Genomic DNA, 22,016 nt, shown 5'->3' with positions numbered 1-22,016 from the left:
TTTTATCTATATTTAAAAAGATGATGTAATATATTCCCCCCCCCCAGGCCCCTCGCTGCTGCCCGCCAGCGCTGCCCGGCCCCCGCGCGTCTGTCCCTTGCCATGGGGTGCCGGGAGGGGTGATGGGGACGAGGGGCTCGGCTCCCGTCGTGGCTTTAAAGTGCCTTATGGTGAACTTGAAATTTTCGGCTACTTGAACCTCTCTGGTGTCAGGAACCAAATGAATAATCGGCGGGCGGCTGCCCCCCCGCCCCGCCGGGTCGCCTCTGTCTGTCTGTCTGTCTGTTTGTGTTTGTTTTTTTAAACGAAGGCTGCCTGGTAATAAACGGAGAAGCAGGGACCCCCCCCGCGCCCGGCTGTCTGTCCGCCCCGCGCCCCCTCCCCGGAGCAGCTCTGCTCGGGCCTGGGAATGAGCGGGGCTGGGGACAGGGACATCGAGGGGCTGGGGGCACCACAGGGATGGGGACGGGGACATCGAGGGGCCAGGGGCACCACAGGGATGGGGACAGGGACACTGAGGGGCTGGGGGCACCATGGGACTGGGGATGGGGACATCGAGGGGCCGGGGGCACCACAGGGATGGGGACGGGGACATCGAGGGGCCAGGGGCACCGCGGGGATGGGGACATCAAGGGGCTGGGGGCACCACGGGAATGGGGCTGGGGACACCATGGGCTGGGGCTGGGGACATCGAGGGGCTGGGGGCACCGTGGGGATGGCAATGGGGACATCGAGGGGCTGGGGGCACTGCGGGGACAGGGGCACCGCAGGGATGGGGACGGGGACATTGAGGGGCCAGGGGCACTGCGGGGATGGGGACATCGAGGGGCTGGGGGCACCACGGGAATGGGGATGGGGACATCGAGGGGCTGGGGGCACCGCGGGGATGGCGATGGGGACATCAAGGGGCTGGAGGCACCACGGGGACGGGGACAGGGACATCAGGGGGCTGGGGGCACCACAGGGATGGGGACAGGGACATCAAGGGGCTGGGGGCACCGCGGGGATGGGGAGATCAAGGGGCTGGGGGCACCACGGGGATGGGGATGGGGACATCGAGGGGCTGGGGGTACCATGGGAATGGAGATGGGGGCACTGTGGGGACAGGGACAGGGCTGGGGGCATCGCAGGGATGGAGATGGGGGCACCGTGGGGATGGGGACATCGAGGGGCTGGGGGCACCGCAGGGATGGAGATGGGGGTACAGTGGGGCTGGGGGCACCGTGGGGATGGAGATGGGGGTACAGTGGGGCTGGGGGCACCACAGGGATGGGGGCATTGAGGTTCTGGGGCCACCACGGGGATGGAGATGTGGGGCTGGGGACACCACAGGGACAGGGTGGGGGCACCGTGGGGCTGGGGGCACGGCAGGGCTGGAGCCAGGGGCACCACGAGGTCGGGACCACCACGGGGTGCCGTACGCCAGCTCAGGGCACCGGGACGCTGGCGCCTCGAGGACCGAGTGCTTTATTCCCCAGCCCTTCCCCACCCGCCCCGGCCGCTCCCGGCTTCCACCGCGCTGCTCGGGCTCCAGCCACATCCCTGGAGCCTGGCCCCGCGTCCTCGCCGCCGCGTGGCACCGTCCTGCTGTCACCGGGCCCTGCCCTTGCTGCTGAGCGGCTGCAGGGCCTTCACCTCCTCCAGTTCGCTGCCGCTGCTCTCGGGCTGCTCCTGGTAGCCAAAATCCAGGCTGGCAGAGGGAGAGCGGTGTCAGGGACTGGCATCCCCAGTGCCGGGGGGTGCCGGGGACGTCGCCACCCCCATCGCCAGCCCTCACCTGGAGAGCGAGCTGGCCTCGCCGTCCACCCCGCTGCTACCCCCGTCGCTCTCCCCGCTCGCCTCCTCCTTCAGCCGGGCTCGCAGTCGGGCTGCCAGCTCGCGGGGCAGCCGCCGGCCACCCCCGTGGCCCCCCGCCACCTCCCGGATGCGCTGCCGCAGCAGCCGCCCTCGCTCTTGTCCCCGCAGCGCCCGCACGGCGCCCAACCACAACCCCACCGTCTCCTCGTCGCTGGAGTCCCTGCAGGGATGGGGCAGGGGGGTGGGCTGCAGCCCCTCCATACCCGCTGCAGCCCCCCCACCCCGGGCTCCCCGCACCCCCCCTGCTCACATCTCCTCGTCCCCGGTGTCCCGGTAGCTCAGGGGACCCATGCAGACGGAGCAGACGTTGCTTAGGGTTTGGTAGCACTCGTTGCAATACAGCCCTAGGGCAAACGGGGCCGTGAGAGGGGTGGGAGATTTTGGGGAGGGGGTTGACCCCAATTTTGGGGGGGGGGGTGTCCTACCTTTGCAGCCGGGTGTGATGCATGCAATGAAGTTCGGCTGCTCTGCCATCCCGCAGGCCAGGCAGCGTTTCTGCTGGATGCCCAAGAGCCGAGCCAGCCGGGCAAAGAGAGGCAGCCTGCAGGCAGGGAGCTGATGCTCCATGGGGCAATGCCGTCCCCCGGGGGTCCGCGGCAAGGGCAAAGCCCTTGCCGCGGACCCCCGGGGGACGGCATTGCTTTTTGGCAATGCCCAGCAAGGCGCTTATGGGGTCAGGATGGCTCCATCCCCACGGATGCATCCCCCGGGGGCCGCTTACCTGGCGGTGAGGAAGAGGAGCAGGTTGCCTTGCCCGGCATCGGCGGTGCGCTGCGTGACGGCTTGGCGCAGGGCACGTGCCAGCCCTGCCCGCCGCGCCAGGATGGTGCTGTGGAGGAAGGACGTGCGCTCCTGGCACGGCGGGGATGGGGTGAGGGCAGGCGGGTGCCGAGGGGGGCGTAGGGAGGTGGTGGTGGTGGTTGGCGGGGGGCTTCACACCTGCTCGCGGCACGGGTAGTAGGCGGCGCACACCGCCCGGCGCAGGCGTGCCACGTGGCTGCCGAAGACGGCGATGAAGAGGCAGATGCCGTACAGGAGTCCTTGGTGGGAAGAAGACAAGTCACGCGGGGACCCCCCGGCACCCCGCCACCCACCGAGCACGCCGAGGGTGCAGCTCACCCATGTTGAGGTAGGTGCCGTAGTCGGGCTCCACGGGCTGGAGGAGGCAGCGCTGGGAGAGCACCGAGACGTTGCCCTGCTGCAGCGCTTCGAAGGCAGAGACCATGTCGCGGAAGATCTTACTGGTGTAACCCGTCCCGTTGACGCTGACGGCCAGCACCTCCGGCGCTGCGGGGCGAGCGGCTCAGTCCCGGGGAACGGAGCACCCGCTGTCCCAAAGTCCCGGTCCCCAAGGGTGCTGCTCCGGCACGGTGGGTGCTGCTCACCCCTGGCGACGATCTCCCCCCGCAGCTGGTTGCGGACCAGGTCGAGCAGCCAGAAGAGGCTGTAGTCGGCCAGGATGATGCTGACCCCCAGCAGGATGTGGCGCAGGACCCCCACCAACTGCAGCCCGTACCGGCGCCGCTCCTGCCGCGACAGCCACAGCACGGCTGGGCGGGCACGGGAGCGCGGTGAGGCCGTGCCGTGCCGGGACCCCGCGGCGGGGATGCTCCCGGGCGCGGGGCTGACCTGGGGGGATGTAGCGGCCGCTCTCCCAGGCCGTCAGGGGCAGCACGGTGGGTCTGCCCTGCTCCGCCCGCCGCAGGTCCATCTCCACGAAGCACCGTGTGATGTAAACGTTGTCGAAGGTCTCGTCCCGCAGGTACCGGTGATGGTACCGTAGCGCCCTGGGGACACAGCGGGGATGCTGGGCAGCGGCACGCTGGGTCCCCGTCCCCACGGGGGGCCGGAGCGGGACCCCAGCCCACTCACTGGAAGTACATGTAGAGGATGGCGCAGAAGGAGATGTGCATGAAGAGCCCCAGCACCCGGCGGGTGGGCTCCAGGCGCAGGCGCACGCTCTCCATGATGTCCAGGGCCACCTCCCCCAGGCTCTTGCTGGCGTTGAGGCTGATGTCGAAGCGGTGCACGGCCGAGATGTTGAACTCAAACTCCCGGCGGACGCGGTCCAGAGTGTCCTTGAGGGCTGCGGGGGGGGATAAGGGGCCGCGCGGTGCTGGGCGAGAGCCGGGACGCGGCACAGGAGGGGCAGAGAGGGATCCCCAACCCCCCCGCAGCACCGGGATACTCACGGTCTGCGACGTTCCTCTTGAGGAAGGACTGGATGTACCCGGGGACGATGCAGAAGAGGAAGGCAACTGCGGAGAGGGGGGAGTCTCTGCCAGGGTGGGGCCCCCGCGGTGGGCAGGGGTCCGCCCCGCCCCCCCCCTGCCCCGCCGCGGAGGAGCAGGGACCCACGTACAGTTGGCCAGACCACATAAGGGTTTGAAGAGCGTGATGATGTAGCAGAGGAAGAAGAGGAAGGGGATGACGCGCTCGCAGTTGTCCTTGGCCTCGTCGAAGAGGCGGATGCAGCGGTGGTACGGCGTGCCCATCTCCCGGTTGCACACCCTGCTCACGTTCGCCAGCCACAGCCAGACGTTGCGCAGGGCTCGGGCTGCGGGCAGGGAGCGGGCGTTGAGGGACGGGCAGCGGGCGATGGGGACAGGGACGGACCGAAAGCAGGATGGGGGGTGCTGGAGCCGGGGAGACCCTCAGGGACCCCTCCCCGCTCACCGACGTGGCTGACGGAGTCCATGATGGAGCGGAAGAGCTTGCGGACGCGGTCGCCCACCACCTTGGCTTTCTGGGCGATGTCCTTGATTTTGGCTAGCACGTCTGCGGAAAGGGGGGACCCCTGACCATACCCCGAGGGGCGAGGGCAGCCCAGGGCCGGCCAGCGCTGCTGGGGCTCCCCCAGGAAGGGACCCTCCCATCCCACCGCATCCCCCCGACCCTCCTCTCACTCAGCAGCGGCTCCTGGGCGCGTTGCAGCCGCTCGGCCGTCTGGTTGAGGGCGAGCTCGGCCCCGCACGACAGCGACTCGGCGGCGCGGGAGAAGTTGTGCAGGATGTTGGCGCAGGGGCCCTGCACCGCCATGCCCAGCGCCAGCAGCAGCATCAGCATCTTCCCCTCCTCTGCGGGGACAGGGGGGTCCTGGGGCTCAGCTGGGACCCAGCACCGCCCCGGCTCCTGGTGGCGGGACCGACGGCTGCTTACTGGTGAAGATGTGGGGCAGCGACAGCAGCACGGTGACCCGCATCTTGACGGAGAAGGCCATGCCCAGCCCCAGCCCCGCGGCCAGGCTGATGGTGGTGACCAGGCAGTACCAGATGTTGTGGCCCTGCGCCAGCAGCACCAGAGCCCCGTACACGCTGGCCAGGGCCATGCCCAGAGCGAAGCCACCAGTGCTGCGGGCCAATTCCCACGCCTTGCTAGCCTCCTCCGACCGGTGTGTCTGCCGGGGCCGCCTGCCCCCGGATTGCGGTGCCGGGCGCTTCCCCCGGCCCCTCAGCCCCTGCAGGGCTCGGCCCAGCCACGAGACCAGTCCCATGCTGGGCTGGGCTCTCCCAGGCTCCTGGTGCTCTCTCAGGCTCCGGGCGCGGGGATACGGCGGGCGGAATGGGCGGCTCACAATGCGCCGGTTCCAGGGGAGCATCCCAGCGTTGTCGGTTCCAGGGGAGCATCCCGCTGTCGCCAGGACGAGGCACGGAGCCATGGGGCCGGTGGTGGCCCCCGGGCGAGAGCGCTCGGCTGGGACAGAGGCACGCGGAAGGCAGAAACCACCCAACACCAGTGAGGTCCCCTCCCACCCCGCTCCTGGCTGGGGCTGCCCGTGGGCAGCGGGAGAGGGCAGGGCTGACGCCTTCCTCCCCACCCAGCCCTGAAGCGAGCGGTGGTCTCGCTGCTGCCTGCCCCGTGCAGCCGGTTCCTCTGGAGCCGGCCGGACCAGTACCGCGGCAGCAAGTTCTTCCTGGGTGCCGGCGTCGGGACCCTCCTCGGTTTTGGTGAGTGTGCCCCGGCGCTGGGCATGGCGGGGGGCCGGTGGCACCGGGGGCTCAGGGCACATTCGCGGGTGTTTCAGGGCTCTGCCAGCTCCTCATCGTCCCCATGAACATCACGGAGATGCGCAAGGTGCAGCTCTGCTGCGGGCTGGCGGGTGAGGACGGGGCCAGGAGGGGACTGGGGTGACGGGGGCCATCGGGAGCCCTGCGGGGGGTCTCTGCGGGACCGTGGGGACAGCTCTCCGCTCCCCGCAGGGGTGACTGCCTTGGGCTGGGCCACGTCTCCCCACTTTCGCTGTGCCAGCCTGCTCATGGCCCCCAAATTCCTGGGCAAGGAGGGTCGGGTCTACGTCCTCTCCTTCGTCCTCGCCGCCATCTACAACGGTAGGGTCCCCCCGTGTCCCCATCCCCCCATGTCCCTGTCCCCCGCAACGGGGTCCCGAGCGCTGGCGGGATCTGAGCCACCCCTGCCGGCACCAGGGCCCGTGGCCAACACCTGGCACAACCTGGAGGAGGTGACGCGCTCGCTGGGCTGCGTGGCGGAGCTGCAGGTCAACCACAGCCGCCACCTCTGGCGGGTGTCGATGGCCCCCCTGCGCAGGGTGATGGAGGACATGGCGGTGAGGCGGGAGGCCGGGGCGGGTGGGCGGCGGGGGGACGGGGAGGAGCGAGGCCGAGCTTGTGTGTGTGTCCCCCCCTCGGCAGCGGAGCGGGCGGACGCTGAACACCGAGATGGGGAACATCTCGCGCGCCTTCGTGGAGCTGAACGAGGAGGTGGCCAGCGAGGCGGGGTACGACCTGCGGCAGCACCGGCGCCCGGACCCCCGGCCGGCCCCCAGCACCCAGCAGCTGTACGAGACGAAGACCAAACAACGCTGCACCTGTGAGCGGGGCGGGCAGGAGGCCGGCAGCGCGCAGTGCTGCCGGTCAGGGGATGGGGCTGCCACGGCCCGCCATGGCGGCCGCGCGGGGCACCCCGGATGGTGCCCGGGCCAGCGGGACTGGGGGTGCGTGGGCAGCTGAGGGCTCCTGCCCCCCCAGATGTGATCGAGCTGGGCATGCAGCGCTGCCGGGACTGGTTCAACGAGAAGCACAAAGCTTGCATGGCGCAAGTGGTCGTGCCCATCATCAGCCACCTCCTCTGCGTGCCCATGAAGTTCAAGTTCCTCTGCCACATTGTCAAGAGTGGGTGACACGTGGGACCCCTGCCCTCTCCTCCCTCTGTCCCCCGCAGCCCCCGGGATGGCAGCCGCAGCCTGTGCCGGGGCAATGCCCGGGGGTCCCGGCTCTGCCAGCACCGGCCCCGCTCCCTCGCCGCAGTCATGGACAGCTGGTGCCGGGACAGGATCCCCGTGGAGGGCAACTTTGGGCAGATGTACGACATGGTGAACAACTCCGTCAGCAACCTCAGCCAGGACTTCAGCACCAGAGTCGTCTTCCAAGTGGGTGCCCATCCCCTCCGCCCAGGGCCGGGGCCGGATCCTGCCCGACCCCACGGCCCCTCCGCCGCAGGAGGAGCACCGCGAGATGCTGATGGGCGCCAACGTGTCGGCGGAGCAGCTGATGGAGGAGGTGACCTCGCACCTGCGGCAGCACGGCGCCCGCCTGGACCAGGCCGTCTCCTTCTTCCGCCTGCTGCTCTCCTGCACCTTCCTCCTCGTCTTCTTCTCGTGAGCCCCGGGATGGGGAGGTGGCGGGGGGCAGCACCCCTGCGCCAGCCACAGGGCACGGAGGGGTGGGGGCCTCCTTTGGCAGCAGGTCGGGGGGGACACAAAGGCAAGGGGGGTCCTGGGGGGCTGCAGCCGGTCCCTTGTCCCCCCCTGGACCCCCCACTCTTGCCAGGGCTTTCTCCTACACCAAGCGGTACTGCCGGGACATCGGCTTCGACAACCTCTACGTCACCACCTACTTCCGCCAAATCGATGCCCGCCGCCGAAAGCAGGTGAGGAGGGAGACGGGGCGCAGAGCGGCCCCCCACCCCCGGCGGGGGGTCCCGGGGGGCTGCGCTGAGCCGCCCCGCTCCCCCTCCTCCAGCACAAGCGGACGCTGCTGCCCCTGCTCCGGGCAGAGGTTTCGACCGTCATCTTCCCGTGCCGCCTGACCGTGCAGCCGCCCGAGCTGCCGAGCATGGTGAGGGGCTGGCGGGGGGCCGGGGGGCCGGGGCTGGGGGACAGGCTGTGGCGGACCCCGCTCCCCGCAGGTTCTGGAGCTGCTGGAGTGCATCGCGCCCCTGCTCCTCCTCCTCCTCGCCTGCGGCCTGGACCACACGCTCTTCACCATGCTCAGCATCATCCAGCAGCACTCCTTCATCCAGTACTCCTTCCACAGTGAGCCCCCCGCCCCGCGGCACCGGCGGGCAGCCCCCAGCCCCATGGCCCCACCGTGCCCCGCAGCAATGCGAGGGTCCCCCCAGCCCCGCAGCCCCCCCCCAACCTTGCTCCCGTCCCGCAGGCAGCCACCACTTGGCCGTGAAGGTGACGGGCACGTCCCTGATGGCTCGGCTGCTGCGGAGCACCATCGGGGCCCTCAACACCTCCTCTGACACCCAGCTGGAGACGTCCAACTTCGGTGAGCCCCCTCAGGGGACCGGACCCCCCGCTCCGGCTCCGTGGCCTGGCCACCCCTGACTGCGAGAGGGGCCACGGGGGGCTTTCCCCAGGGGACTGAGCGTTGCCACTTGGTCCCCAGCCTGCCTGCCGCAGCCCCGGGGCATGACGAGGCAGCAGTACCTGGGCAGCTGCCTGCCCCTGGCCGTGCTGGCGCTGCTCTGCCTGGCCCAGGTCTACACGTACCGCCTGCGCCGCGCCATCGCTGCCTTCTACTTCCCCAAGGTCAGCGGCAGCCCTGGCAGCGGCCGAGGGCCCGGCACAGCCTGGGGGGCAGTTTTTAGGGTGGGCCGGTGCCCCCGGCCACCCCTCATGGTCTTCGCCGGCACAGCGGGAGAAGAGCCGCGTGCTCTACCTCTACAACAAGCTGCTGCGGCATCGGCAGAGCTTTGTCCACCGGCAGCGGAAGCGCATCGCCCAGCGGGCACGGCAGCGCCCAGGACCGGTGAGCGGGGACGGGGACTCGGGACTGGGACCGCGCTGGGGTGCCAGGGTGGGGGGCTTCACTGTCCCCCAATCCCCGGTCTGTTCTGCCATGGGGCGGCCGCTCAGCCCGAGCCCCACATTGCACCATCCCCGCCGCAGGGGACGTCACTGCTGGAGCGGTGCTGCCAGCGCTGGCCGTGCCTGCGCCGCTGGATACGCCGGAGCTGCACGGTGTGCGGGGTGCCCGAGACCCCCCGGGACCGGGTCTGCCCGGTGCCCGCCTGCGGTGCCCGGTACTGCGGGCCGTGCTGGAGGGAGGCGGGCGGCGTGTGCCTCGCCTGCACCCCCGGGGACCACGGCCTCTCCCAGGACAGCAGCGAGGAGGACGCGGGGTACGCGGCCTGAGGGCGCCCGGCAATAAAGGCTGCGACCCCCCTGCATCGGGGTCTCCGGTGGAGGGAGCGGTGAAAGGGGGGGTCGGGGTGAGGATGCTGGGGGGGGGCTTCTGTGCATGGGGTGGTGGAGCGGGGGGCTCCGATGCCCGCGTTGGGGAAGGTGGGGGTCTCGAGTGTATGGGGCGATGGAGGCGGGGGTCTCCACTGAATGAGGTAGAGAAGGTGAGGTCTGCAGTGTACGGGGTGATGAAGGCTCTGATGCACGAGGTGATGAAGGCGGGGGGCTCTGCTGTACGGGGTGGTGAAGGTGGGGGTCTCCAGTGTACGGGGTGATGAAGGTGGGGGCTCTGGTGCATGGGATGGTGCAGGTGGGGGTGTCTGGTGTACGGGGTAATGAGGGTGGGGGTCTCCACTGCATGCGATAATGAAGGTGGGGGTCTCCAGAGCACAGGATGCAGAAGGTGGGGGTCTCTGGAGCTCGGGATGGTGACGGTGGGGGTCTCCGCTGTACGGGGTGATGAAGGTGGGGGTCTCTGGAGCTCGGGATGGTGACGGTGGGGGTCTCCGCTGTACGGGGTGATGAAGGTGAGGGTCTCCGGAGCTCGGGATGGTGACGGTGGGGGTCTCTGCTGTACGGGGTGATGAAGGTGGGGGTCTCCGGAGCTCGGGATGGTGACGGTGGGGGTCTCCGCTGTACGGGGTGATGAAGGTGGGGGTCTCCGGAGCTCGGGATGGTGACGGTGGGGGTCTCTGCTGTACGGGGTGATGAAGGTGAGGGTCTCCGGAGCTCGGGATGGTGACGGTGGGGGTCTCCGCTGTACGGGGTGATGAAGGTGAGGGTCTCCGGAGCTCGGGATGGTGACGGTGGGGGTCTCTGCTGTACGGGGTGATGAAGGTGAGGGTCTCCGGAGCTCGGGATGGTGACGGTGGGGGTCTCCGCTGTACGGGGTGATGAAGGTGAGGGTCTCCGGAGCTCGGGATGGTGACGGTGGGGGTCTCCGCTGTACGGGGTGATGAAGGTGAGGGTCTCCGGAGCTCGGGATGGTGACGGTGGGGGTCTCTGCTGTACGGGGTGATGAAGGTGGGGGTCTCCGGAGCTCGGGATGGTGACGGTGGGGGTCTCCGCTGTACGGGGTGATGAAGGTGGGGGTCTCCGGAGCTCGGGATGGTGACGGTGGGGGTCTCCGCTGTACGGGGTGATGAAGGTGGGGGTCTCCGGAGCTCGGGATGGTGACGGTGGGGGTCTCCGCTGTACGGGGTGATGAAGGTGAGGGTCTCCGGAGCTCGGGATGGTGACGGTGGGGGTCTCCGCTGTACGGGGTGATGAAGGTGAGGGTCTCCGGAGCTCGGGATGGTGACGGTGGGGGTCTCCGCTGTACGGGGTGATGAAGGTGGGGGTCTCCGGAGCTCGGGACGCGGAAGGCGGGGGTCCCGCTCCGCAGCAGTGGTGAAGGGGGGTCTCCGTCGCAGCGCCCCGGGCAGAAGCCACCCGGTTCCCGGAGCCGCCGCTGCGCGGAGCCCCGGAGCCGCCTGGGAGGCGCGGCCGCCCCGGTCCGTCCCCGGGCTGGGCGGCACCGGCGGCGGAGCGGCGGAGCGGCGGGCGGGGGCCGCGCAGGAAGCCGCTGCTCCTCCTCCTCCTCCTCCTCCTCCTCCTCCTCCCGGGCCGGCGGCCGGTGGCGGCGGCGGTGCCATGCGCGGCGGGAGCTCCGGCGGGGGCGGCCGCGGCGGGGCAGCTCGGGAGCCGCCTGCCCGGGGCCGCCGGGCCCCGTTCGGGCTGCGGGAGGGCGATGCGGGCGCTGCGGCTGCTCCTCCTCCTCCTCCTCCTCCTGCTCTTCGCCTTCCCCATCGCCGCCGGCACCGGGGCCAACGGGAGCGGCGCAGGTGAGCGGGGCCGGGGGGGCCCGGGGGGCCCGGGGGTATCCGTGTCCCCCAACCCGCGGGGTCCGCTCCTCGCCGGGGCATCGCGCCGGGACCCGCGGGGACCGGGAGCGGGGACCGAGAGTGGGATGCCCGGTGCCCCCCGGGCTGGTGGGGCCGTGGGGAGCGGGGTCTGCGGGGGACCCCGGCCCCTCCGGTGTCCTCCGGGTCCCGGGAGGGCGGGGGTCCCCTGGAGGAAGGGGGGGCTGCGGGGGTGGGGGACACTGAGTCAGCCGGGCCGGGCCTCCCAGCCCTGCCCCAGTCCCTGAGCTGGTTGTACTGGGCAGCTGGGCCGGGGCTGACGCAAGGCCTGGCAGGGGACCCCGGGAAGCCCATCCCGGGGTGGGGACATGCGCTCCCCGTCCCCCTGCCCCCTCCCACCGCGGGGGTCACCCCCGGGCTCCGCTGGGAGCCGGCACCCTGGGTGCTGCGGCCGGGGGATGCTCGGGGCTTCACCCAGGGGTGGCCTGGGAGCTGCCGGGGTGAGCGTGGGAGTCCCCGATCCTGCTCCCTGCCCCGAACCCCTGCCCTGGCCCTGGGGGGCCGGGATGTGACGGGTGGCCACGGGGGGCCGCGCTGTGATGGGTGACCGTGGGCACTGGGCTGTGACGGGTGACGATGGGGGGCTGGGATGTGACGGGTGACGAAGCTGCGAGGGTGCGGCTCTGGGCCCCGCGCAGGTGACAGCTCGCGGCAGCGCCATGCGGAGTTGGGACGCTCCTGGCACGTGATCCCGTGGGTCCTGCGGGATGACCGGACGCTCAGCCTGGCAGAGGCGACCCAGGTGAGCCCCCACCCGTGTCCCTGGGGTGCCCGCGCCACGTAAGGGCTTGTGACGGTGGGGTGGGGGCACCCCGCCACCTCCCCCCTGCCCCCTTCCCAGCGCGGGAAACCCGGCATCCAGGTCCCCTGGCCCCAGGTCCCTGGGGGTCCGGAGCACCCGGAGCCTCTGGGTGCCCCAGGAGCAGTGGGGAGGGGTCCCCCACCAAATCCCCCCTTCCCCTCCTCTCCTGGTGCCGGGAGGGGCCTTACTGGGCCGGGGCACCCACCCAGCGCCCGGCACTCCTCCCGGCTGGGGCGGAAGGGCCCAGCCCGCTTCGCGGCCGTTGGGAGTCTCTCCAGCGTTTCCGCCGCGCTTGCACCGGGCAGGAAGCACAGGGGGTGGTGGGGGGGGGGGCCCAGCTCCGTCCGACCCCCCCTTCCCCGGGACAATGAGCCCGGGAGGGAGGGACGCTTCCTGCGGGGTGCGAGGGTGGGGGGCCAGGGTGGGCAGGGGATCCCTTCCGCCCCCTCCCTCCGGGCACGCGCCAGGGCCAGGCGGGGTCCCCTGGCCCCCCGCCAACGCCCCGCCGGGGGGTCACGGCGTTTCAGAGGGTGCGTGGGGCCGGGAGGGGACCCGCAGCTTGGCGCAGGATCGGGTCCCCTGGGGTGGGGGTGGGGGGGGTCCTTCTGTAACCGCTGCCTGTGGCAGGGGGGGTTCCCCACCCGGCTGCGGGTCCTGCTGGAGCTGGAGGGGACGCGGCTGGTGCTGGAGCTGGAGCAAAACTGGTGAGTTGGCAGCTGGCTGGGGCGGAGCAGGAGCGGGATGGGGTCCCGGGGGTGCCGTATCCATGAACGGTGCACGCAGGGGGGAGGTCCCGTGGGCTCCGTCTCCATCCGTAGTGCAGAAGGGGTGGGGGGCTGGGGTCCCCCCTCTCCATCCGTGGTGCACAGGGAGTGGGGGTCCCTTGTTCCCCTTCTCCATCCTTGGTACACGTGGGGCGGGGGTCCCGGGGACCCTGTCTCCATCCGAGGTGCACCCGCAGCAGGGTGGGAGGTACTGGGGTCCCCACTCTCATCAGCGGTGTGCTCAGAGCGGGGTGAACTGGGGGGTCCCTGCCGGGGGTCCCTGCTGCGGGGGTGACGCATGCCTCTGGCAGGGAGCTGGTGCTGGGCACCGGGGCGCTGCTCTACTACCTGCCCAACGGCACGCGGGTGACGCAGGAGGCCAGCGAGCAGGTAGGGCCCAGGCGCGTCGTGTCCCCGAGCCGTCCCCGTGCCCTGGGGGGACCCCAGTACGGGGCTGGCTCCTGAGTTCCCCTCTCTGCTGCAGGAGCACTGCTGCTACCGGGGGACAGTGCGGGGCTTCCCTGGCTCCTGGGCCAGTCTCTGCGCCTGCGCCGGACTGAGGTGAGCCCCCAGCCCCGGTGGTCCCCGAGCCCGGCTCCCACCGCACCGCTGATGCCTCCTCTCCCCTTCCCCAGTGGCCACCTCCGGCTGTCGGAGACCAGGAGCTACGGGCTGGAGCCAGACGCCGGCAGCCCCCTGGGGCGGCACGTGGCGTACCGGCTGCGGGAGGTCCGGCTGGCGCCGCGGGCCTGCAGGCAGGGCCCCCTGGACCCCCCGCGGGCGGAGGAGACGGAGCCCCCCCAGCCGCAGAGGGTAGGTCACCCATGGGTCCTACCCCGCCGGAGAGGGTCCCCTCGCCCATGCCCTCACCCCCTCTCCTCCCCAGGGCAAGCGGGCGGTGGCGGAGCAGCGGTTCGTGGAGCTGGTGATGGTGGTGGACCACGCTGCGGTGAGTGCTGGGCAGACGGCCCCGGCGCAGGGGCTGCCCCGCTCCCCCGCCAGCCCCCCTGACTCCCCCCTGCACCCCCAGTTCCAGAATTACCGCGACCTGCAACGCATCCGCACCCGGACCTTGGAAATCGCCAACCAGGTGGACGCGGTGAGTCGCTGCCGTGACCCACCGGGCACCGTCCAGCCCGGCCCGGTGCTCAGCTCGGCCGTGCCCTCGCCGCTGTGGTGCCGGGGGTCTCTGACCCCCTCGGTGCCCCCCAGTTCTTCCAGCCGCTGGGAGTGCGTGTGGCCTTGCTGGCGGTGGAGGTCTGGAGCGAGGGCGACAGGTTCGTGGTGGGCGGCAGCGGCCGGGCTGCGCTGGAGCGGTTCCTGCGTTGGCGCCGGGAGGAGCTGCTGCCCCGGCTGCCCCACGACAACGCCCAGCTCCTCACGTGAGTGGGGGACAGGGACGGGGACGGGGGACGGGGCGCGCAGGCAGCCCTCCCTGACCCCCGCGCGCTCTCTCCCCAGGGGTGCCCGCTTTGAAGACGTCTCGGTGGGGATGTCGGCTCAAGCCTCCATGTGTTCCCCCGCGCGCTCCGGGGGGGTCAGCATGGTGAGTACCCCCCGTCCCCACCCCGTCCCCCCGCCGCCCGCCCGCCCTGACCCCCCCTGTCCCGCAGGACCACTCCATCAGCGTCCTCGTCGTCGCCTCTACCGTGGCCCATCAGCTGGGGCACAACCTGGGCATGCGCCACGACGGCACCGGGCGCTTCTGCGACTGCAGCGACCTCCGGCAGGACCGCGGCTGCATCATGGCGTCGCCCACGGGGTGAGGGCAGCGGGCAGGGCCACGGGGGGGGACGGGTCCGAGCCCCCTCCCCGCCTCACCAGCCCCTCTCTGGCTCCGCAGGCTGACGCCCGGCTTGAGCTTCAGCAACTGCAGCCGGCAGGATCTGGAGCGCAGCCTGCGGCAGGGACAGGGCTGGTGCCTCTCCAACGTCCCCGAGCCCCGGCGCCTGGTGGGGAGCCCCCGCTGCGGGAACGGCTTCCTGGAGGCGGGCGAGGGCTGCGACTGCGGCCTCAGCGTGGTACGGGGGGCTCTGGGTGGGCTGGGGTCCCCCCTGCAGCCACCCCGCGTCTCCCGAGGCCGGAGCCGTGGCTCTGCCCAGGGACGCCGTGTCCCGGCCTTGCCGTGGGGCTGGCAGCGGGGGATGCCGGTGCCACCCGCTCACCACAGCCCCTCTGCCGACAGGAGTGCACCGATCCCTGCTGCAACAGCAGCACCTGCCAGCTGGTGCCCGGGGCCGAGTGCGCCACGGGGGACGCCTGCTGCCAGGACTGCCAGGTGCGTGGGGACGGGCACGGCGCTGGCGCTCCAGCCGCTCCCCAGGGGGGGTTTCTGGGGGTCCCCACTTGTCTGACTCTGCCCCCCCCCCAGCTGCGCCGTGCCGGACACCCGTGCCGGGAGCCCTTGGGCGAGTGCGACCTGCCCGAGTTCTGCGACGGGGTCTCGCCGCGCTGCCCGCCCGACGCCTTCCTGCAGGACGGGCAGCCCTGCGCCGGCGGGCAGGCGGTCTGCTACGGCGGCGCCTGCGCCACGTACGAGGAGCAGTGCCAGGAGCTGCTGGGGCCAGGTATGGCGGGGCCGGGCTGGGGAGCGGTGGCCAGGTGGGGGTGCTGAGGCTCGTTGCCCCCCAAATGCAGGTGCCGGCCCCGTCTCCAGCTCCTGCATGGCCTCCCTGAACGCGAAAGGGGACAAACGCGGGCACTGCGGGCAGCTCCCCAACGGCTCCTACGTTGCCTGCGCCCAGCGGTGAGTGCCATCCCCCCCTTCGCCGTGTCCCCCCTTCGCCGTGTCCCCCCTTCGCCGTGTCCCCCCTCGCCATTCCCCCTGCCCCTGACCCCTCTGGCTCTGCAGGGACGCCGGCTGCGGGATGCTGCAGTGCCAGCGTGGCACCACCCAGGGGGGCACAGCGGCGGGGTCCTGCCAGGGCACCCTCCTGCCCAGGGACAAGGACGTGAGCGATGCGGCCATGGTGCTGCCCGGCACCGCCTGCGGCCCCGGGAAGGTGAGCGCCAGGGCAGCGGGGAAGGGGCCGGGGGGCTCGGCCGGTGCTGACGCTCCGTCCCCCGGCAGGTTTGCCTCCAGCGCCGGTGCCAGGATGTCTCCGCGCTGGGTGACCAGCAGTGCCAGAGCAAGTGCCACGGACACGGGGTGAGCGCAGGGGGCTGGGGTGGGTGCTGGAGGGGGGGACCCGCCGGGGACTGAGGCTCAGCGTCACCCACCCAGGTCTGCAACAACCATGGGCGCTGCCACTGCGAGCGGGGCTGGGCCCCCCCAAGCTGCGAGAGCCCCGGCGCAGGGGGCAGCCAGGACAGCGGCCCCGCCACCCTGGAGCGAGGTGAGGGCAGAGGCAGGCGGCCACGCACGGAGAATGGGGCTTTGTGCGGCCAGCGCGGCCGGAGCCGGCGTGGGGTGCGGCGGGGGGGGCTGACGTGCCGCTCTCCGCAGGAGGGATCGCCCTGCCCACCGCCCTGCTGCTGAGCGCGCTGCTGGGGCTGGTCCTGGCGCTGGGGCTCTGCTGCGCCCGCCGCACCCGCTTGCACAAGCACCTCTGCCAGCTCAGCAAGGGGACCTCCTGCCAGTACAGGTAACCCAGCCGGCGGGGACGGGTGGCACGGTGGGTGACACGCACGCCTCTGCGTGTGCCGTGGCAGGGACCGGCGCTGCATGCGGGCATGCACACGCGTGTGGCGGGTGAGCGGGCACGGGCGCGTGCGTCCCGCGGCGGCTGACCGAGCGGTGCGCGTGTCCCCGAGCAGGTGACTGCGTGTGTGCGTGCATGTGCCTGCGCGCGTGTCCCCCCCCCGGCGCAGGTAGCAGACCCCGTCGTGCATCGTCGCCCCACGTCACCGCGGTTCCTCCCCGCCGTCACCGCGGTTCCTCCCCGCCGCCGCCCCGTCCCCCCCCCAGGGCTGAGCCCCCCACTCTTTTCCCCACAGCGCTGAGACCCGGGTCCGATTCCTGGGTCCAGAAGCCGCAGACGGCTGGACCGGGTAACGTCGCTGCCGGAGCCTGGGCGTGGGGCTGTCCCTGAGCTCTCCTGCTTCGCAAGGCCTCCGGTGCTGCGCTCTTCCCCTGGCAGTGCCCGTGGGGTGCGGGGCAGCCCCGGGTTGCAGGGTGTCGCATAATCCGGTGCCGAGGGGTTCGTTTCTCTTGGGCTTCTGCTGATGTTGGTGTTGCTTGGTGTTGTGCGGGCTCCCCCCGACCGCCCGGAGCGAGCAGGGCCTGATCCTGCTTCTCTCCTGCAGGATCTCGCAGCCGGAGCCCCGGTCTGGCAGCCAGGGCCCCCCCGAGCGGCCCCGGCCCCCGCAGTGGCATCGGGCCACGGAGCTGCAGGTCATGCACAGCAGCAAGGTGAGAGCCAGCGGGGCCGGGGATGGAGGGGGCTGCTGGCGAGGGTGATGCTGTCGCCGTGGTAACGGGCTGCGGTTGCCGTGGGTACCGGGGTTCGGTCTGGTTGTTGCCGAGGAGGCGGCCCTGGGTACCAGCTCTGAGCATCCCTCTGCGCCGGGGTGCCGTGCGGTTCGACTCCGCGGCGCCCTGGGACAGGAGCAGCCTGGCACGGCCCTGAACCGCGCTGCTCCGGTGCCCTGTGCCGCGCTCGGCGCTGGCTGCGTTTCTCCGGGATCAGTGGCCGGCCAGGGGCCGCGGTGGCCAGCCGAACCCCCCGGAGCCGAGCCCCGGAGCTGCCCACTGTGGGGGGGGGTCTGTGCTTCGCGGTGGGAGGGGGGTCTCCGCATGCTGCACGGCTTGCCCTGCTCCAGGGCTGCATGGCGCGCCTGCCCCCTCTTCCCTCTCTCCGCAGCCGGCTGCCCTCGGCTCGGCCCGGCCCGATCCGCCCTCCCGGCCTCTCCCGCCGGACCCTACTCCCAAGGTAACGCCCGGGCCGGGGGGGGGGCCCGGGCAGCACCTCCCTGGCCACCGGCCACCACTGCATGCCTGGCTGCGCACCCGCTCTCGGGGACCTGCGGGCCGTGCCACGGCTCCCGGTGCCCACCGCCCGGAGAGCCCTGACCCCCCAAAACCCCCCCTGCCCGGCGGGAGGCTCAGCCCCGCGGCCCCCGGTCCCCGAGCTGTCTCGCTGTCCCCCAGCTGTCTTTCTGTCCCTGCTCTCTCTGCCCAGGCCCCCCCCTCGGACAGGCCGCCCCCCCCCACACGCCCGCTGCCCGCGGACCCCGTGGTGCCCGGCGCTCAGGTAACGGTGGCACGGCGGCGGCACCGGCGTGTGGGGCAGGACGGCGGCCACTTGGGCAGGACGGCGGCCACCGGGGCCTCCCTTGCCTTACCCTGGGGCAAGGGAGGCGGTTTGGGCCCCCCCGAGCCCACCGGAGCTTTGACACCCCCGTTCCTCCGCAGCCCCCAGGTCCGGCCAAGCCCCCCCCGCCTCAGCGGCCGCTGCCCTTGAACCCCCCGGGCCCTTCGCTCCCCGGCAGCGAGACCCCCCCCCATCACCCCTACGTCACCGTGATTCCCTCCAGGTGAGTGTGGGGGGCCGGGGTGCCAGGGTGGGGGGCTGCGGGGGCCAGAGCGGGGTGCAGGGGGGGGCTGTGGGGGGTCGGGGGGATGGGGTGCTGGAGCAGGGGTCCAGGGGGTGCAGGGGGCCAGGGTGGGGGCTGCAGGGGCCAGAGTGGGGTGCAGGGGGGGCTGTGGGGTCCAGGGGGTGTAGGGTGCCAGGGTGGGGGTCTACAGGGGCCAGAGCAGGGTGCAGGGGGGGCTGCAGGGGTCGGCATGGGGGATCCAGGGCTGTGGGGAGCCAGAGTGGGGTGCAGGGGGCCAGGGTGGGGGCTGCAGGGGCCAGAGCGGGATGCAGGGGGGGCTGCAGGGGCCAGGGGGTGCAGGGAGCCAGGGTGTGAGTCTACGGGGGCCAGAGTGGGGTGCAGGGAGGGCGGGGGGGGGAGCCGCGAGGGCTGGGGAGCCAGGGCTGGGGGCTGACAGGGGCGCATGGGGCCAGGGTGGGGGTCTGCAGGGGGGGGGCGCAAGTGGGGGCTGTGGGGAGGGCAGAGGCATAGGGTGCCAGAGCAGGGGGCTGGGGGCTGCGGGGGTGCCAGGGTGGGGGCTGCAGGGGCCAGAGTGGGGTGCAGGGGGGGCTGTGGGGGGTCGGTGTGGGGGACCCAGGGCTGTGGGGAGCCAGAGTGGGGTGCAGGGGGGCTGTAGGGAGGGCAGAAGGGGGAGCCAGGAGGAATGGGGGGGCCAGGGCTGGGGGGGACCAGGAGGTGCAGGGGGGCAGAGTGGGGGGCTGCAGGGGCCAGAGTGGGGTGCAGGGGGGCCAGAGCAGGTGGGGGAGGCTGTGAGGGGCTGCAGGGGGTCGGTGTGGGGGGCCAGGAGGGATGGGAGGTGCTGGAGCAGGGGTGCAGGGGGCCATGGTGGGGGGCTGGGGGGGCCAGAGTGGGGTGCAGGGGGGCCAGGGCTGGGGGGCCAGGGCTGGGGGCTGCAGAGACCAGGGCTGTGGGGTCCAGGGGGTGCAGGGGGGGCCGGGTGGGAGGGTGGGGGGGGGGATGCAGGGAGGGCAGGGGGGGGGCCAGGAGGGCTGGGGGCTGACAGGGGTGCAGGGGGCCAGGGTTGGGGGTCTGCAGGGTGCAGGGTGGGCGCAAGTGGGGGCTGTGGGGAGGGCAGAGGCATAGGGTGCTAGAGCAGGGGGCTGGGGGCTGCGGGGGTGCCAGGGTTGGGGCTGCAGGGGCCAGAGTGGGGTGCAGGGGGGCTGTAGGGAGGGCAGAGGGGGGAGCCAGGAGGGCTGGGGGGCCAGGGCTGGGGGCCGGGGGGGACCAGGAGGTGCAGGGTGCCAGGGTTGGGGCTGCAGGGGCCAGAGCAGGGTACGGGGGGGTGGGTCTGGGGGGTCGGTGTGGGGGGTCAGAGTGGGGTGCAGGGGGGCTGTAGGGGCCAGGGGGGCAGAGCAGGTGGGGGAGGCTGGGAGGGGCTGCAGGGGGCAGAGCAGGGTGTGGAGGGGGGGCTGCAGGGGGTCGGTGTGGGGGGCCAGGAGGGATGGGGGGTGCTGGAGCAGGGGTGCAGGGGGTGCAGGGTGCCATGGTGGGGGGCTGGGGGGGCCAGAGGGGGGTGCAGGAGGGCCAGGGCTGGGGCTGCAGAGACCAGGGCTGTGGGGTGCAGGGGGTGCGGGGGGGGGGGGGGGGCCGGGGGGTGCAGCGGAGCGGGGGGGGGGGCTGCGGCAGCCGGAGCGCGGTGCCACGTTGCGGCCCCGGCCCCGTCACCGCCCGCCTCTCTCCCCCCAGGCCGGCTCCGCCGCCGCCCGCGGGGGCCCAGCGGGAGGCCTGAGCCCCGGGACCGGGACCGGGACCGCCGCAGCGCTGGAGCCGCGGGGAGGAGGCCTCGCCCCGGGCCCCGCGGGGCCTCGCCGCCCGTTTGTCCCCCAGCCGACGCCAATAAAGGGGCTGTGAGCCGCCTCCGCGCTGCCTCCGCCGCACCGGGGGGAACCGGGGCGGGGGGGGGGGGGGCGGGGGACCGGCGGGGCCGCGCCGCGGAACTACAACTCCCGGCAGCACCCGCGGCGCCCGCCGGAAGCGCCGCCCCCGGAGCAGGAAGTGGCTCCCGGCCGCGATCGCCCCCTGGCGGCGGCCGTGCTCCCTCGGAGCCACGTGGGCACGGGCACGTGCAGGGCCCGCCCCCTGTGCGCGGACGCGGGTGGGCGGGGGAGCCGCGCACGTGGGAGCGCGCGTGGGCGGGAGCCGCCTCGTGGGCACGGGCACACGCGTGTGCAGGAGGTACGGGGTGTGCACGGACACGCGTGTGCAAGAGCCGCCACACCTGCATGCACACACGCGTGTGCAAGAGCTGCCCCGTGTGCACGGACACGCGTGTGCAAGAGCTCCGGTGCAAGAGCCACTGCATGCGTGCACGTGCGTGGGCAAGAGCTGGCCCATGAGCACAGGCACACGCGTGTGCAAGAGCCACCACACCTGCATGCATGCATGCGTGTGCAGGAGCCGCCCCGTGTGCACGGACACGCGTGGGCAGGAGCTGCCCTGTGGGCACGGACACGCATGTGCAAGAGCTGCCCCGTGCACACGGGCACATGCGTGTGCAAGAGCTGCCCTGTGGGCATGGACACGCGTGGGCAGGAGCAGCCCTCTGCACGGGCACGTGTGTGTGCAAGAGCCACTGCACCTGCATGCGTGCACATGCGTGGGCAAGAGCTGCCCTGTGAGCATGGGCACATGCGTGTGCAAGAGCTCCCCTCTGTGCACAGGCACACGGTGTGTGCATGGACGTGCATGCGCGAGAGCCACCACACCTGCATGCACGCACGCGTGTGCAGGAGCCGCCCCGTGTGCACGGACACGCGTGGGCAGGAGCTCTGGTGTGTGCATGGGCACACGCATATGCAAGAGCTGCCCTGTGGGCATGGACACGCGTGTGCAAGAGCTGCCCCGTGCACATGGGCGCATGCGTGTGCAAGAGCCACCGCACCAGCACACGTGTGCAGGAGCCACCCTGTGTGCACAGACACACGTGGGCAGGAGCTCTGGTGTGTGCACGGACACGCGTGTGCAACAGCTGCCACACCTGAGCATGCACATGCGTGTATAGGAGCCGCTCTCTGTGCATGGGCACACGCGTGTGCAGGAGGTACCGTGTGTGCACGGACACGCATGTGCAAGAGCTGCCACACCTGCATGCACACACATGTGGGCAGGAGCCACCCCATGTGCACGGACACGCCTGTGCAGGAGCAACTGTGCGTGCATGGGCACACGCATGTGCAAGAGCTGCACGCGTGTGCAGGAGCCACCCCATGTACATGGACATGTGTGTGCAAGAGCCACCGCACCTGCACACGTGCACATGCGTGTGCGGGAGCTGGTCTGTGTGCACACACACACACGTGTGCAGGAGCTACAGTGTGTGCACGGACATGCGTGTGCAAGAGCCGCCTCACCTGCACGCACACACGCGTGTGCAGGACCCGCCCTCTGCACGGGCACACACGTGTGCAAGAGCCACTGCACCTGCCCCTGTGCACACGCGTGGGCAGGAGCTGCCCCGTGTGCATGGACACGCGTGTGCAAGAGCTCCGCTGTGTGCATGGGCACACGCGTGTGCAGGAGCTGCCCCGTGTGCATGGACACGTGTGGGCAGGAGCAGCCCTCTGCACGGGCACACGCGTGTGCAAGAGCCACTGCACCTGCATGCGTGCACACGCGTGGGCAGGAGCAGCCCCGTGTGCACGGACACGCGTGTGCAAGAGCTCCGGTGTGTGCACGGGCACATGCGTGTACAGGAGCCACCCCGTGTGCATGGGCACACGTGTGCAAGA

At 72.1% G+C, this 22,016-nt stretch overlaps 3 protein-coding genes across 8 annotated transcripts; 2 read left to right on the top strand and 1 right to left on the bottom strand.

Annotated features, from left to right (window-relative positions):
• Positions 1-1,590: 1,590 nt before the first annotated feature.
• Positions 1,591-5,515, bottom strand: DCST2 (DC-STAMP domain containing 2; the record flags this gene model as incomplete). Its single annotated transcript, XM_082332737.1, has 15 exons — positions 1,591-1,690; positions 1,778-2,017; positions 2,108-2,201; positions 2,283-2,398; positions 2,579-2,709; positions 2,797-2,897; positions 2,977-3,144; positions 3,243-3,407; positions 3,487-3,644; positions 3,730-3,943; positions 4,050-4,115; positions 4,220-4,414; positions 4,534-4,635; positions 4,764-4,934; positions 5,017-5,515. 15 exons carry the CDS (start codon positions 5,513-5,515, stop codon positions 1,591-1,593), a joined length of 2,520 nt encoding a protein of 839 aa, XP_082188863.1.
• Positions 5,514-9,238, top strand: DCST1 (DC-STAMP domain containing 1; the record flags this gene model as incomplete). The annotated part of the gene is made up of 16 exons (XM_082332736.1): positions 5,514-5,592; positions 5,679-5,804; positions 5,882-5,956; positions 6,057-6,185; positions 6,282-6,421; positions 6,507-6,684; positions 6,843-6,986; positions 7,122-7,243; positions 7,314-7,471; positions 7,644-7,743; positions 7,836-7,931; positions 8,002-8,128; positions 8,253-8,369; positions 8,490-8,632; positions 8,739-8,852; positions 8,993-9,238. The coding sequence occupies 16 exons, from the start codon at positions 5,514-5,516 to the stop codon at positions 9,236-9,238; spliced, it is 2,094 nt and encodes a 697-aa protein (XP_082188862.1).
• A 1,658-nt stretch (positions 9,239-10,896) lies between these two features.
• ADAM15 (ADAM metallopeptidase domain 15) lies at positions 10,897-20,120 on the top strand. Of its 6 annotated transcripts, XM_082333295.1 has the most exons (25): positions 10,897-11,109; positions 11,826-11,929; positions 12,617-12,693; positions 13,065-13,143; positions 13,238-13,314; positions 13,389-13,566; positions 13,640-13,702; positions 13,784-13,852; positions 13,966-14,135; positions 14,215-14,299; positions 14,367-14,515; positions 14,597-14,774; positions 14,939-15,031; positions 15,125-15,320; positions 15,391-15,499; positions 15,605-15,755; positions 15,824-15,901; positions 15,977-16,088; positions 16,199-16,337; positions 16,690-16,743; positions 16,999-17,104; positions 17,556-17,624; positions 17,874-17,945; positions 18,107-18,228; positions 19,975-20,120. In XM_082333295.1, the coding sequence occupies exons 1-25, from the start codon at positions 11,016-11,018 to the stop codon at positions 20,015-20,017; spliced, it is 2,667 nt and encodes an 888-aa protein (XP_082189421.1). In that variant the 5' UTR covers positions 10,897-11,015; the 3' UTR covers positions 20,018-20,120. The 6 variants fall into 6 exon arrangements, with proteins under 6 accessions (XP_082189421.1, XP_082189422.1, XP_082189423.1 ...); XM_082333296.1 differs by lacking the exon at positions 16,690-16,743; XM_082333297.1 differs by lacking the exon at positions 17,556-17,624.
• The last annotated feature ends 1,896 nt before the right edge of the window (positions 20,121-22,016 follow it).

This window comes from Platalea leucorodia (assembly GCF_965183815.1).
Source record: "Platalea leucorodia genome assembly, chromosome: 24".
Taxonomy (NCBI): Eukaryota; Metazoa; Chordata; class Aves; order Pelecaniformes; family Threskiornithidae; genus Platalea; species Platalea leucorodia.
The sequence above is the reverse complement of the archived record's forward strand: the minus strand, read 5'-3'. Positions and strand labels throughout refer to the sequence as shown.

Excerpts from the sequence above, each read along its gene's own strand:
- ADAM15 (XM_082333295.1), top strand. The coding sequence starts at position 11,016 with ATGCGGGCGCTGCGGCTGCTCCTCCTCCTCCTCCTCCTCCTGCTCTTC. Across the intron at positions 16,089-16,198 it reads CCCCGCCACCCTGGAGCGAG|GAGGGATCGCCCTGCCCACC; the intron begins GTGAGGGCAGAG and ends CGCTCTCCGCAG. Across the intron at positions 16,744-16,998 it reads GCCGCAGACGGCTGGACCGG|GATCTCGCAGCCGGAGCCCC; the intron begins GTAACGTCGCTG and ends TCTCTCCTGCAG.